The following is a 16,674-nucleotide window of genomic DNA, read 5'->3' on the forward strand; positions in this document are numbered from 1 at the left end:
AATAAAAACCATAAATCCCTCAAAAATTGATGCTAAGCTCAGGACTTAAAACGACACACGGCAACACACACACCCACTCACGCACACACACACACACACACACACATATACATAGGCAGACAGACAGACACGTACGCATAAAGCACTTTTAAGCCCGCTTAATGTGATGCACAGCAGACGAAATCTGTGGCAGTCACCTTTACGTCGATATACGTGTTTACTCCCCAAAAAAAGAGTAGGAATAATAATATACACATATGAATACATATATATTTATATAGAAATAAGAATACAAAATACAGCACTTAATTAGCAACCTTGACTTTCAGCGCCTGCACGTCGAGTTGTGTGCTGTTAAATGTGGAATTTAAAGCCGCTTCAAAACTGGCAGCTGGCTTTAAGCTGATTTCCAGGTGGTAACTGGCAACTGGCAGCTGGCAGCTTGCAAGCCAGGTGGTTAACTTAGGCGAGCCACCCGCTGCTTGGTGGCTGGTATTTTGCCTTTTGCTGCGATGGAATTTTGCTCAAATAAACACACACAATTTTTAATTTACCTTTTGCGCGCTTCGCTTGGCGCATTTTTTCTCATTTGAAGCGAAATCGAGACAGCTAGAGACCCATAAGCAGCGGTCGACCCACAATTTTCGTGGTGCTACTGCCAGCCTGCCTGACTGTGGCTACGACTGTAACTGTGGCGCCACCACTCTCTCTCTCTCTCTCTTTCTCTCTCTCTCTCCCTCGCTCTCTGCGTCTCTGACTGTGGCTACTGCTGGCAGTCATTGGCATCGCTGCAGCTTTTTGTCTTGTGCTGAATTTTTAATTTGCCTGGCAACCAACCATTGAAAGAACTGCGAGCTGTGAGTTTGGGTTAAGTGTCTGCCTTTACCTTTTCTACATTTGATGAAGGTCAGGCCCAAGTGATTCAACACCATCAGCAACAGTAGCCGGAGGATAAGTGCGGAGCTCTTCTGCTCGGCTGCCCTATGTATCTCGGCTCGAGTGCGCTACAAATTGAAATATTACGTTGTGCTAGCTAAGCGAGACTACAGAGACAGACAGAAGACAGAGACAGACAGAGTAGAGCAACAGCAGCTGCTGCAGCAATGTGGCACATTCGTATGGACACACACGCGGCATTAAATTTACATTTACTGCTTCTTTTGTGAAGCGTCGCATTGAATTTAATTACAATTTTAACGGCTATAAACGCACAATGCTCAACTATTGACACTGCCTGAGAAAATGGCATGCGGTGAACGCATGGCCAACGGCACGTATACGCAATAACGCGAAAGTAGCATACGCGCTGCACAAATATATGGCAACATTCAGCGGTGCACCAAATGTGTGTGGCAGCGAGTGGAGCGCAGCGGAGCGGAGCGACGAAGTGGGCACAGAGTTCACCAATGCAGGGGCAAGAAATGCTGACCCAGTTTGACTTTGGCTTCATAACTAATTCACATACACAAACACACACACGCACACACACACGTGGGCAGATCAGGCAGAGTACATAAAGCATCCCTGTAACACGGACCTTCTAGCACCTGTGAGCGTTGTGTACACACACACACACACACACACACATCTGGCCAGGTGGGTCGTTGGATCGGGTGTTGCAATATAATTAAGCTGAAATAACATAAGAGCATTGTGCGTGGAGGCTTTCTGTGTGCGTGTGTGTGTGTGTGTGTGTGTGCGTGTATGCCTGAAAAGTTTAAAATTGATGCGACTTATTCGTTAGCGAAGACTTTAAGACGAACTCAATGGGAGCGAAGAAAAATGGGAAATGCTTAGATAAATAACACAAGACAAACACTCGAAGATAAGAATGTCAAGTAAATGGGGAAAAAATTAAGCATAAGTTTATTCTAGCCCCTGCCGCTGTCCCTCAATCAATTTTGCATGGGACGAGGCGGAGGACAAGTGCAGACGTTGAATGAAAATTTTATTCTGATTAAAATCATGCAGACCTGTACATATGTCATGCATAGTTCGACTGTCACAAGAAGCACGGGCAAACACTTGGGGTCAAAGGCTCCTTTTCTTGGCCACTAAAAGAAATTCCAATTCAAATGCGAATACGAATACGAATACCAATGCGAATGCGAATACGAATGCGAATGCTAAGGCGAATGCGAATGCGAATCCAAGCTAGTCATACATGTACATGTGTGCAAACTCAATCTAAATGCTATAAACTGCAAGACGTATTCGACGTTGTAGACATCGTCTGTGCCGTCGTTGAGCTTGTCATGTGACAGGACCAAGGACTTGGCCGGACTACGTTGCTGCAGACTGTGCCATATGTCGATAAAAAGGCATACGGAAATTTTTATGTCCCTCAACGTCAACCTCATTGCAAATTGTTATGTATGTATGTATGTTGTCCGTGTGGGTGTGTGCGTGTGTGTAATGTAGTTGTTGTACGTACATATGTGTGCGTCCTTTTACGGCACTTGCAGTCTTCTTACCGGGAAACCAATCGATTTTGTAGTGCCTGTTCGAGAACGTCTTGGGGTCGAGCATTGAGTTCATTTTTTAATGACTAATTCTGCCAGGCAATTTAATTGGCCAGTGTCCGTTTGGCCTGGCCCCAATCAATCAATCAATCAATCAATCAATACATCAATCAGTCAATCAATCACCTGTATTTGTAGCCCGCTAGTTGCAAGCATTTTGCATTTCTGATGACCATTTGATATTTTTATGGCGACATCGCGCATCGCATCGAATCGGGCCGAGGAAAAACTCAAACTCAAACTCAGCTCGAGCCCGAGCTCGAACCCGGAACGTTCCGAATCGAATCGATATTTATGATTATTTAATAAACTCAATTATATGGCCAGCCGCTGCCATTGCGTGTCACGCTCTTTCGCTTGCCCCCATTCCCCCGTCCACACTTGCCCCTCCCACACTCCCGCTCCAACTGTAAGAGAGGTTATTGCGCTCGAAGTTTCTTTTGAATGATAGGCAGGTTGTAGACTCATTCAACTTGCAGGCAACTGGCATTTTTAATTTGTTGCTAATTTGACATTTAAATGTATACGAAAAATGCAATGAAGCCCCATTAACAGTGGCCACTCGATAAAATATTCATAATTCCATTTGCGTCCATTTTGTTTTTGTTTTTGTATTTTTTTTTTTTTTTTTTTGTATTTTTTTTTGTCGTCTCCATTTTTATTTTTATTTTCAGTTTCATTTCCTTTTTTGCGTCTCAGAATTTTATGCACTTTAGCCAAACTTTTTACAGTTGCCATTTGGCATGGATAAATGGATAGCATTTGGCTGAGAAGAGCGGGTAATTTGGAGAATAATTGGTGGAGAGGAGATGGGAAATTGAAATGGGGCCAGAGCAGGGGCAAGATTCGAGTCGATGGCATTCGCTATGTGACTGCAGCTGGGCAGTTATTATCGATGATTTTCAAGATGAATTTTTAATTTGAATTTCGATGGCTGTTTGGTTTTTCCCTTTTCATTTCGGGTATTTTTTCATGGAAGTCTCGATGGACATGAAAAGCTCGTTAGCCGCTTTGAATTCATTTCGATTCCGCACAAGTGCAACAAACTCAATGGAGTAGCATGTTTATTTACTGTGTCCCCGTGGCCAATTCCGAACAAAAAATAAAAAAAAAAATAAATAAATAAAACAAAATAAATGCTGTTGTTCGCTATATCTATTCCTGTTTACGGCACGTAGCAACGCTCAGCAAACATTTAAAACAAGTCAAGCTGCCGTGCCAAGATAACAAACTTATTTACACACACACACACATACAGGCACCAGAGACTCGCTCACACACACACATACACCTCCGTGCTGTCTGCAAGTGAATAAAATACAAAACAAAACCTCAATTCAAAGTGAATAAAAATTGTTTTACAGCTGACGTTTGCTTTGCATTTCAAATAGTTCAGAGACTCCGACTCGAGGCAGACAACCATGCAGACAGCCCTAACCGTCCCACCTCGAAATGGAATTCAGTGCATGTCAAACTGCTAGCAGGAAGACTTGTCCCCGACCCGATTCTTCATCCAGCTGCTCCTAACTTATTCCCGTCGCTGGCTCGAAAGGTCATCGTGTTAATTGGAGCGTAAGTGATGGCACCTGTCGCTATCTCCGCATAGCCACCACATTTGCCCATGTGGATGCAGGCTGCTTGTATTTGTGTGGCCAGTGAAGCGTTAAGTGTTGCTTACCAATACTGCATCCACTTAGCTGCAGCTAATATATATTTAGATATACACTCTGTAAATAGCAAAGCTGTCCAGGACTCAGCAGCAATGCATTGTGCAAATGGACTTTAAGTTTATTAATAATAATTAATTTAATGAGGTAAGCCCAGAAGATATTTGAAATTCTTATTCTTATTTAATATTAATTCTATATTATATATATTATTGCCTTTCACAGCTGTTTAGGCTAGAGGTATTCACACATCTCTGGCTGTACTCACCCGATCGGCCTATGGTTAGATTCAGGTCTGTGTCCACGGCCGTTGTGGCCGATGATAGTGACTTGTCGGTGGGCAGGGCCGGCGGCGGCAAGGGCAGCGGGCCCACTGTCGAGGTGGTTGTCAAATCGCAGCATTCGCGCTCCGGAAACTCACTGCAGCGTGCCAGATGAAGGGCGCCGCCAAAGAGCATGACCCAAACACTGAGGCAGCATGACAGAATTTTTAGATTTTTAATGCGAAAGCGGGTCATGTTGGCCGCTTTATCGGGGCGCGCTTTGTTCCCGTGGACGGTGCTGGAGACGCAGGCGTTGCGTCCGACAGGTTGCTGATTTTAATATCTCACCCACTATTGTCAACACTTTGTGTTCTTCCTTTAACTTTGTAGCTCGCGAGTCCTTTCGCACTTTATAAACATCTATTTGTGAATGTATGAGTGCCTTTAATGTTCCATTTGTGTCAGCGATGCCATTGTAATTGTTGTTGCTGTTGCTATTGCTGCTGACAACATTGACTTAATCCCAAACTGAGCTCGCTTCATTATGTATATTTTTTGCTTTAGTTTGCACAGTGCTCGACATAAAAATGCTTTGTATTACACCTGCTTACAATATATTTCACTATGTTGTGTAATCAAGATTGTGCCATAAAAGGAAAAGCGTAAAAAATTAATATTTCAAGGTTCGTTTTCTTTTTTTCTGTTCTCTTTTTTTTTTTTTTGTTCTTGTTTTCATTGACTTTAAAACATTGTCTAAATTGTTGAAAACGAAAATCTCTCTTGAAATAGACCGCAACCAGAAAGAAATAGGACGCAAGAGAGAGAGAGAGAGAGAGAAGCAGAGAGAGAGGAGGGAGAGAGAGGCGAACAGCCAGCCAGACAGCCCGACTATGAACAGCATTTACAATTACTTTCGACAAAACTTCTATAGACAACAATAGACATAATGCAGCAATAACGACAACAACACAAATACTCGTATCCATCGGCGGCCTTAAAAACGGAAGCACACACACAGAACGAGGCTCCAGAGACAGTGTGGGCAGAGAGAGGGGGTAGCGGGTGCCATGATGGAAGAGTCGCCCACAGCAAACGCTGAATAACATAAAAAACTTTTTCATTTACAATTTGCTCACTGGGTCTATGGCAATGCAGCCAAAGTAGCAGCAACGCCAACAACCACAAAAACAAAAACAACAAAAGCAACGACAACAACTAACAAGAAATGTTGAAAAGTTTTAGCGAATGCGAAAAGTTGTTGTTTCTGTTGTTGTTGCTGTTGCTGTTGCTGTTGCTGCTGTCGCGACTTGCTGCGGTTGTTGCGTTGTGCCAACGTTTTACAATTGTTGCCACTGCCATTGCTGTTGACTGGCCAATGCCGCCTAGGATCGGGAAGCATGGCGTATGCGCAATGTGCAGCGACTGCGTTCGAGCTCAACTCAGTTAAATTAATTCACTTTGCTGCGCTTTTTATCGAACAAATCGCTTGCAAAGCAAATGTTGACTGAATCAATAAAAATATAATTTGCTGTGATTTGGCTCAAAGAAAAATGCAAACTCCTGCTGCCCCTGCCCCCTGCCGTCAGCCACTCGCAAGCGCTAATGCACTCACAAGAGCCGGAAATCGTCAGCAGGGAAAAGCAAACACTTCTGTGCACAATCATGTAAACAAACAGGCGACAGCGTTGGGACAGACAGCAGGCAAATGCCGCGTGCGTCTGCTCGAGCGTTAAAAAATTATTGCCAAACAACAACGACAGCAACAGCAGCAGCAACAGCAACAGCAACAACAACAACAGCAACGTTGACAACAAACAACGATGAGCATACAGATACAGACATGTTGCAGTCAATCACCAGCGGGCGCGAGTGCACAGGCGACGAAAGTTGCTAGTCAACGAAGCGAACGTAGTCAAACACAGTGACACACACACACACACACACACATACAGAGATACACACACTCTCACACAGTTATAGACATTAACAGTGCATAGTTGAGAGGAAGGAAACTGCAAGGCGCGAAGGCGTTTTCTGCATTTCCCTTGTTGTTTCTGCTTGAAATGATTTTTTTGCTGCTCCTGCTGCCTCTCTATGCTGCCTCATGGAACATAACGAGCCGCACACCACGCAATAAAATTTTTTTTTTTAGTTTTTTATTCTTGTTTTTTTTTTTTAACATTTTGCAGCGCGTCGGCCGTTTGAGTTGTGCACGTTGTCAGCGTCGTTTGCTTTTGAGCCAAAAGTGTTGCCATAACGAGCGTAAAATGGCGGCAAAAGGACGATGAGGCAGAGCAGGCTGCCAAAGACAACAAGCGGCGTGTTCTAAAACAAACACTGTGAGTGTATATGTATGCGTGTGTGTGTATGTGTGTGTGTGTAGAAAAATAACGAAGTAAAAATTGAAACTAAAATAAAGCCATGTTTGCTTCACAAATTGTTACGTGTGCCTGACTCTGCCTCTGTTGCTGCCCCTAGCTCAGTCGCTGCCTCGGTATCTGCATCTACCTAGCTGCGGCAGGCAGCACCTTTGGCTCGGCTGCTGCCTCGACTGAAAATGTATTTATTTAAAGTTGCAAGCTGCAAGTTGTTGCATAAGTTAATGCAACGCTGCTGCACCTGAACTAAAAGTCATTGCCAGAGCTCCACTGCGTGTGGCTAGCAAATTTGTTGGCAAAACGCTATAAGCATATTAAAATATATAGATATATGTATGTGATCAAGCTGGAAAATTGGCCAACACAAACTAAACTCGACTCAGCAGCTGTGCAAATAACTGTGTCAATGGTCATGCTTTGAGTTTGGTCAGCTTAACAGCCCAACAATTCGAGCTCCAAATTCGGCCAGTAAATTTAAATAGTTTTGCTCTCTCTCTCTCTCTCTCTGTTTCTCTTGCTGTCCTTCTAGTTCAACAGTGTGGTGTGTGTCTGTGTGTGTCGCTGACCAAACAAGCCAATAAATATACCACAAATTGTATGCAGCCAGTGTCAGGCAGAGAATTAGCTCTGCATGAGACATTGTATTGACTTGGGCGAGCTTTTGGTGCAAAGATAAAATGCCCAACCGCATGCCATTCACATGCTGGTCAAAAGGCGATTTAAATTGAAATTCTTTAGTTGCAATATTCAATACTAATAAAGACACAAAGCAGACAAATCAACTCTGCCACACATACAAACCAAAAGCCAGAGAGAGAGAGAGAGAGAGAGAGAGAGAGAAAGAGGGAGGGAGAGGGAGAGAGAACTACAATCACATTCTGTATGCCACAGGCAGCTACTTAAGTGCATTTTCCATATAATTTACTAAGGTGTTTCATGTCGTTCGTCGCTCGTCGCTCGAAGTTTGTAGTTTGTAGTTGGTAGATCTAATTAGGCCTCTGTCAGCATCTCATGAAAGTTGCATTCCCGTTGACTGACTGCCGACAAATTGCAGCCGACTTGGAAGGCTCAGATTGCAGCGACTTTTATGTAATTAAGAGTGGTCTACCAGGCAGCCGTCGCCCTCAACAACGACATGAATACGAGTCCCGCGTGAATACGACTTCGACTGAACAATTGTCGTCTGTGCATTGCAAATGCAATTTGGCGACTCGCAATGGCATTTCAACAACAATTAATAACCTTAAATTACGTAATTTAATAATATAAATGACCATTAATATTTCAAATATAATTAAGCATATTTCACTCATACGGCGCGACTCTGAGATATTCTCTTATAATTGTTGTTGTTTAATTTTTTGCAATTAGTACTATAGCACTATATTACAGGTTTTAAGAATAATAAATTTTTACATATTTTCACTATTTTAAATTATTTGCAGTGATAGAAGAAATGGGAAGTATTTGTAATCAGAATTTATTTCCATGGCTAGAAGCAACCTCAAAAAATTTCCGAACCTATTGCAATGCTATAGCTCTAGCACCTTTAATTTTTATCACTAGTTAATGCCGGTTATATACGAATTTAATTTCATCTGCAAGCTCTAATGAATTCGTAATTATCTCCAAGTAAAACAAAAATATTTGCGGACTTTGTCAGCAAAAGGTATTCAGCTGCTGTTTCTGCCTCAGTCGCAGCCGCAGCGCCGCTGCAAACGGCGGCTGTCTGAAGTTAAAGTGAGTTCTGCGTACTTTTTGATAACAACAACAACAACAAGAACAACCATAACAGACGCAACGGAAAGAATGTTGAACATGAGTGGAGTTACTGGCAGGCCGTGTTTCTGGCTGTCTGTCAAGGGGTCGAAGAGTCTGTCTCATATATTATGGAGTACGAGCTGTATTGTTTCTGAAAGTTGCAATGAGTCGGCTCATCTGATCGCGTTGTCTGTGACCTTGTCCGACTGCTGTCAAGCGCTGGCATCCACCTGCCAGTCTCAGTCAGTATCCTTGCTTGTGTGTCGTTTATTGCATCAGCTCGCCTTAATGGAAATACACATTACAATTATAAGGCAGACCTCTGTCTGCCCTCTGGCAGCGCACGCCACGTGGCGTATACGCAACGTGGCAATTGTTTGATTATTTTCGAGAACACCATGCCTGTATTTTAAGAAATTAAATTAAAATCCATAGGCCTCTAGACAGCCGCTGGTTGAGTCTGTAATTCAGGTGAGGCCCACAGCTTTTAGTCCGTCTCACAACATTCACGAATCTCACATTGAATAACCTTACTTTCACTTGAAGCTCCATACGCAAATATTTGACATTTCTGGGCTCGCTTTGAGTCAACTGCTATTTTATGGCCCATTTTACGAGTATCGATTGCAGAACCTATGATTAGACTGGGTGTGTTGTGTGAGTGTGTGAATCGGGGCAGCTGACATATAAGTCAATCGATAGAATTGTAAACTAAATAAACCGTTTTAATTGCGTGGCTGTTGTTATTCGTGGGGGCGAGCCACTCGAGCCAATGAAAACAGCAATAACCTTTCGGATTTTACAGCTTGAACTTTTCATTATCGATTCGAGCAAATGCCAAGAGGCATGGGCCAATTAATATGATTTCGAGTTGCGATTACGCAAATCGTTTTTGGGTTGCCACTGAAAGTGTGCGTCTATTTGTGTAAATATATATATGTATATATTTATAAGTATATGTGTTTGCCTCTGTCTGTGTGTGTAAGCGACGAATTTCGGTCGTATCATTAATAAATGTCGCAGGAAGGCAGCCGGGTCAGGCCAACTCTAGCTGTAGTCTGGCTGGCTGAAGGTTCTGCAGGTTGTAGCATAATCCAATAGACGACTCACACACCCCCACAAACACACGCACACACACACTCACACACACATGGTCACTCTCTTGGGACTTGGGTTGTACTGGGCAGGGACTTGCTTGGCATTAGGATAATGGATGATTACTGGCAAACGTGTGGCATGCGGCGTGGTGCCCATTTACATGCAGCAGCAACGTTAGTCAAAGTCATGTTTCGGTTTACGGTTGCAACAACTACACACACACACACACACACATACCCACATGGACACACATACTCGCAAAGTCAATTTCATGTACAATTTTATTTGCATACGAGTACTAAACCCAAACATAGTGAGAGAGTGAACGAGAGAGCGAGAGGGCTAGAGACAGACGGCACTTAGACACACATTTCGGCTCGTCTTATTGCATGCCTTGCAATTTATTTGTCTGTTGCCTCGGCCAAGAAAAATAGTTGCTAACATCACAGAATAAATTTTATGCATTGACATTCATTGGAGCGCCCCACCAACCCCCAACCCAACACAACCAAACCCACTTTGGCTGTTGCCCCATTGCCGAATGTTGCAACGAGGCGGACGTCAGGAGTTGCTGCGACAACTACATATCAAATTGACCCAGTTATATACCCTTATCCTGCCGCCCATCAGTTGTCCGCTCTTGCGCTCATTTTTGCGGTGTGTCTGCATGAAAATTTGGTCAATAATTTGTAGTGCTGCACCACGGCCATGGCGGCCCACGGTGGTGCGCGCCACCCACCCCAACAGCAGTGTCGTCCTCCGCCCACCTTCTCACTCGCCCATCAATCATGTTCTCTGTTATTGTTCTCGATACTCTGGGCCATTGTTGTTGCTGCTGCTGCTGTTCGTGTTGTTCGACGTCTGCAATTGCATTGATTTTCAATTTTTTACCATGCAATATTTGTGTTTACATTCGGTGAACAGCACTTACCGCCCCGCACACCCGCTTTATTTGCGTGGCAATATTTTAATAATTGCTTATTAAAATACACATGTTTCCATTTGCTTAATTTTATTGGACAAATGAATTGAGCAAACTTAAATGCAACTGTTGAGTGCAAATTTAAAGAGAGAGAAGAAGCAGATGGAACTGAATATCAAATATAATTTAATATTTCTTACTGATTGTCAAATTAGCAAAATTTGTACAGAATTAATCAACTAATATTCTTAAATTATATCTATCACATTTTTTACATTATACATTCGACATCCAGTTCGGGGTCCTATTGGACACGCACACCCACACCCACACAGATACAGCCAACCACTTTATGTGTGAGCACTGTCGTAAATTGTTGATTACATCACACAGCGCTGAGATGAATGGGTGGATTTGGCGGTTAGCTGACCTGACGTAAGCGCTAATAAATAAGCCTCATACAATTCCATTTCAGCAGCGGCCACGCATTATTAATGCAAATTGCCCACTGATGTGTGAGTAAATAGGTTGGCTCACAATGCACTCTGCTGGTGCATTAAGTTGCGGGGACAGGCAGGTGCCAGGTGTTTAAGCCATTTACCATTTGCCATTTATCAACTGATTGGGTCAACAAACTGCTGCACTTTGCTACAAAATCAATTTGTTCATAATTAAGGCAGTAACACGTTCACACACACAGACACACACACACATACAGACACACATGCACACATGCAATATCTCGCTCTTTTGAACAGACAAGCAATTTGCATTTGAGTTAACAGCCAACTGGAAACAATTTTTAAAATAACCAAAATAAAAATAAATAAAAAACTTTTAAATACAAGTGAAATAACTAAAAGTCCAGTGGAGCTCACAGTCTGGCCAAACAGACCGCATCAAACCGTTGCATCGGGACGACGGTGCGTATGAGGCATTGAGCAGCGAGCGAAGCTTCTCCAAATTCCATACAGTTTTTCGTTCCCGTTCCGTCTTGACACGATGCTACTACATTCATACAAGCACGCACACACAAACACACATAGACTGAATGTACATACACATACATACATAAAGTAATTCAGTGTTGTTCCAATAAAGTGCTTCATAAATATTTATTGGATTATCGAACGTATCGGACGCACACACGACCATACAAAAGCAGTCGAAAGCGTCGCTCCTGCCAAGACTCCTCATGCTGCCTGGCACTCCTGGTCCTCGTCCTGTCTGTCCGAACGCAACGAGTGCCATTGCCGTAATGAATATAAAGCAATGAACATTGCAATAAGCGCACGTATGAATAAATGAGTGCAGTATTGAATGCCACTGACCAAGTGGATGAGTTGCTACACAGAGAGAGACACACACATAGAGAGAGTGAGAGAGAGAGAGAGAAAGAAGGAAGAGGCAGAGGCAGACGAATGGGAAAAAGTTATATCCATGTCTAAGCGGCCGTCTGTCCGAATTCTATCTGCCATGAATGAATGAGTGAATTAATACGAGTATGAATGAATACATGACTGCTACACATCAACTAATAGCCAAAGTGCTTTCTCTCATCCGCTTGGCACGCTAAAACCTCTGCTGGAGCACCCACTGGGCGGAATACGACAAAGGTGTTATGGCCAATTAACTACCTGAATAAATGGCGGTTCACAGCTAATTGGACTATCAATTAACACGCCTGAGCCCCAATTATTATATCGAATGCATAAAATGTCAACGCAATCGACTCTAGCCCAGTTATGAGAGCATTAAATGGATATTCAATTATAGCGATGCTATTAAAGCCTTATTAAAACACATCAAAATCTTGCACAAGGCCAGTTTTCCAATTTCACTACAGCTAATAAGAATCGTATTTATTATTTAGTGTGACACCTGGTAGGTACCTCAGTTACCTGTGAGCCTCATACGGACTGTTTCGGGTGCATATTTTATACCCCGTCGCTGTTTACATATATTATTTCATTCACACACATACATGTATGCATGTGTGTGTATGTGTGTGTGTATTGCTCTTTCTTATTGTGAGTTCATTTACACATTTTACAAAAACATTGAAGCGTGTAATTCGAAATGGGAGCTGCCGTTGCTACAAAAGTCAAATAAAACTGATGGCAGCGGTGCAGCTAAAAAGTGAAACACACACACACACATGCACACAAATATACACAAAGATACTCTCTGTGCCCATACATGTAGAGCATAATGTATTCATAGAAAATGACAACTGACAAGAGAATCAGACAAATGGAAAATCTGACTTGCTGAGCTTCATTTTGCTTGAATTTTTAGTTCATTTTGTTCCGTCATATTTTGTTTTCCCGGTCATGAGACTAAAGAGACGACAACGCGACAGTCGGACAGTGACCGGAAAAAGATACAACACAAACCACACAAATATTCGAATTGTCGAAGTGACATTCACTGCGACTGTGAACGAATCACGCGGCAAAGCAGCAGCCACCGCACAGCACGAACAGGTAGCTAAACGATGAACACCGTTAGACTTTATTTGAGCTTCACATTGCTATAACCAGCTGCAGTTGACAATCCTTGCTAAATGCATTGCATTCTGGTTGGATTTGCTTCCTAGATTCTAATTCAATTCGATGTTGTTCCCTTTTGGCAGCTCCCGAAAGGATCAATTTATTATGGGAGAAATCTTTTAAGCGAGAACAAATTTTCTTTTTTAGATTCTAACAAATATAAAAATATAATTTAAATAAACGCAACTTCCAAACACATTAAATTTCTGCTTCTGTCTTCTTTGGAATGATGTTTAAAGTATGGCTTGACTAGTTTTTATATTTCATATATGAATACCATATCTCATAGTGTATTGAATCGTCGACCCCCGAAATAAATCGTTTAGACTTGGAAATTTAACTATGCGATTTGCAGTTTTCTGCAGTTCATAAACCACTCGGGGGCAGGGACACAAATTACAGGTGCTCTATGCACAGCATTATGCATAGTCAGCAAGTTTTCAGCAACTTTGCTGTGCAAACTTCTACCTGCTGCCTGCTGCCTGCTAGCTGGCATATGCCACATGCTAGACTCGAACACTAACTGCGTGCTGCCTCCATTGTGGGCGATGCAAGCGACGATAAAAAAGGCAGGAACGAGTATCCAATACAATGCGCTTAGTGGCGTCAATATGGCCGCACAATTCATACATTGTAATATCGATTACGAAGCACTCGAACTCGAAACACGTTACCCACATGACTCACACGGACACACTGCCACACACACACACACACACTAACACGATATACATACATACATATAGAGCAGTTACGAGGCAACTTCTGCCTCTCTTCTCCAGTTCAACTCGGCCACTTGAGCCCAAATGCCGTGTGGTTTATAGTTGGGCCACGCTGCGTATACGTATTAATAAAGTGCTGGAGGTGGCGGCGCACATAATTGCAGTCATGAAAATCATTATAATACTCATCCACCCACAGCCTACACACACTCTGGTAGCTTTATAAGCACAATGGAGGGGAGCCCAGGGCCGGCAAACCACATTCAGGCGGGGCGCATTGATTGATTGTATCATTGGCGATTGATCGCTTGAGTAATTGTTGTTGATTTAATAATTTATTGTGGTCGCAATTATTTAAATTGTTTAACAAAGCGCAGTTTACAGATGACAGAATCAACTTTAAGCTGACAGCATTTTTGCAATGACATCATTCGCTCCTAGGCAGCCCATCGATCGGACGTGAACAAGGAACGTAGAGCTGCAAATGGAATTCATTGTGGGGCGACTTATCTACATATTGCTTTGTTAAATCTGCTTAGCAAGGAGAAAAGGAAAGCCGTCGAGAGTGCAAGGTGGGCAGTAGACGCAAAGCTGCATTAAACCTAACTAACAATCGCACACGCTGAAGTAGGTGCAGCAGAAATGATTCATGATTCATTCGAAAACAGACGAAGGAATGCAAAGTGGAAGGACCTGGGCAACAAAAGCTGTGAAGGATATGAACGGTTTGCTAGAGCAGAAAAGCAAATATTGTTAGACTTGTGTTGCAAAATGTAAAAAAAAAAAAAACAACACGTAAAAATACAGAGTGAAAGCAAAGAAAAAAGCGCAGGTAACTAAGCAAAGAGCTACAAAACAACAAGAGCATAAAAAGTGGGCAAGTAACAGTTAAAGCAGCAAAAAAATGTCAAGGTAAAACTAACAGAACTAGCGTCGTTCTGGCCGTCGTAACACCGGAAACGGAAATGGCAACGCCATACAAACACTTTATATATATATATATGTATGTATATAAAGTACCAGCAACTGCTGCGAGTGACTTTAATGCAGGTGCTCGGCTATAGTTCTCATTGATAAGCAGCGCAAAGGCAAATAAAAATAGATAAACAGCAAAAAGAAATATATATATAATTAAATAGGTTCGCTATAAACGGGCTTGTAATTAGAGTGTAAAAGAGCGACAGGCGCAAAGTTCGAATTGTCGTTCAAAAGTAATTAAAAAGTTCGCAGCACGGCAAAAAGAATGAGGCGACATTTCGCGATTGCGCGAAAATAAAGTTTTCCACAGATTTGCTCAAGTTTGACCAGAGCTAAAGTTGAATGCATTTAAGCCTTTATTTCATTTAGCAGAGCGCCAAATGCGCACCCCAAATGATATCGTTGATTGCCAGCCCGAATGGCAATTCAGTCTGGCTACTGCATTGCTTAGCGTATTTCTGTTTAGCTCTAGTTTATGCCACAAATATCACAAATTGTGACAACAGCCACGGCACAACAGAGCCAATGCGTCCGCGACTAACGGCGACAGCCAACGAGGGCTAAGAGAGGCTTGCCATGTGCAATGGAGCGCAATATATAGTGCTGCCATTTCCCCACCGAGCCGAGCCTGCCAGCCTATGTGTCTGTAGTTCCAAGTGTGTGCGTGTGTGTGTGTGTGTGTGTGTGTGTGTGTATTTTGGGCTTGTGTGGTGCCTGGGTAATCACGTCATTATCACGTGAAATTTCGGCATTAACGTAAATTTACGATTTGCACATGAGCACGAGCACAAGCAAGAGCCGCAAAAAAAAAGCAACAACGCAAGCAACGTAAAAAATAAAAATAAAAATAAAAATATATGGGTATAAAACTACTAACGTGGCAGCCTGAGTCTCAGTTTCCAACTCAGTTTCCGTCTAGCTGCCTGGCTGCCAGCGACGCACATAAACTCACATTAAATGCGATTGCCAATTTATTTACTAAGTGAACAGGCAGCGTGGCGAGGCGCGTCAAGGTGCTGCAGGTCGGGCCAGCCAGGTGCCAGCCCAAACATGCCACACCCCCCTAAAATACAACAGCAAAAAAAAAAAAAAGTAGAAGAAGCGCACGTGGTGGAACGAGCGCAGCTGGCTCAAAACTTGGCTCAAATTTTAGAGCGGAAATAGTGCTGTTGTTCTTCCACTCGTTGTTGTTGTTGTTGTTGTTGCTGCTGTTGCTGGCTGGCAGTAATTGAAGCAGCGCCCAAAAAGTTGTTGCAAAAGCTGTGCCACAAAACACAACAACACACACACAACAACACACACACGCACACACATTTGGTTTGGCAAGTTTTATGCATACAATTAACGAATGTAGCACGCCTCCTCTGTTATATAGTCAACTCTCTATATATGTATGTATGTATATTCGCTATAGATGAACAGACGAAAACATTGTTTGGCTTAGCACTTAGCTGGCTGAGAGCAAGTGGGGAACCACATTAACCCATTAGGCTTAAGCTGTAAGTAGCAGCAATCTTCGCTGATGGCGGGGCAACTCTTGAGGAGCTGGTTGCCTTTTCTTTTCAGCTTCAGCGATTCTCAGTCCCAGTCTGAGTCCCAATCCCAGCACTAGTTCCTCTTCCTGTGCCCTTCCCTGTCCCAGTGTCTCATTTGTTGGCGTTGCGCTTTTCGCTTTGCTCTACAATTTTCCAACACATTTGCCAAATTAAATTATATAGCATATGCAGCAACAGCAGCCAGAGCGCAAATCTCTGTGTTTTTTGGCATTTTTTTCGGGTTGTTTTTCTGGCTTAAATCATATGAAAATCACA

At 42.8% G+C, this 16,674-nt stretch overlaps 1 protein-coding gene across 12 annotated transcripts in view; it reads right to left on the minus strand.

The window, feature by feature from the left end:
- Positions 1-16,674, minus strand: part of Gfrl (Glial cell line-derived neurotrophic family receptor-like) — a 109,822-nt gene that overhangs the window by 54,328 nt on the left and 38,820 nt on the right. For 4 of the 12 annotated variants that reach the window (XM_089462626.1, XM_089462625.1, XM_089462616.1 and 1 more), the window contains one exon: positions 4,458-5,074. The exons of 1 other annotated variant lie outside the window; for it this stretch is intronic. In XM_089462626.1, coding sequence (XP_089318752.1) covers positions 4,458-4,707 — 250 coding nt within the window. In that variant the 5' untranslated portion in view covers positions 4,708-5,074. Of the gene's footprint in view, positions 1-4,457; positions 16,665-16,674 lie in introns of those variants that run through there. 7 more of the 12 variants (XM_018019287.2, XM_089462623.1, XM_089462621.1 and 4 more) reach the window with 6 other exon arrangements.

Source organism: Drosophila arizonae, chromosome 2, assembly GCF_054131065.1.
Source record: "Drosophila arizonae isolate 15081-1271.41 chromosome 2, UAZ_ARI_1.0, whole genome shotgun sequence".
Taxonomy (NCBI): Eukaryota; Metazoa; Arthropoda; class Insecta; order Diptera; family Drosophilidae; genus Drosophila; species Drosophila arizonae.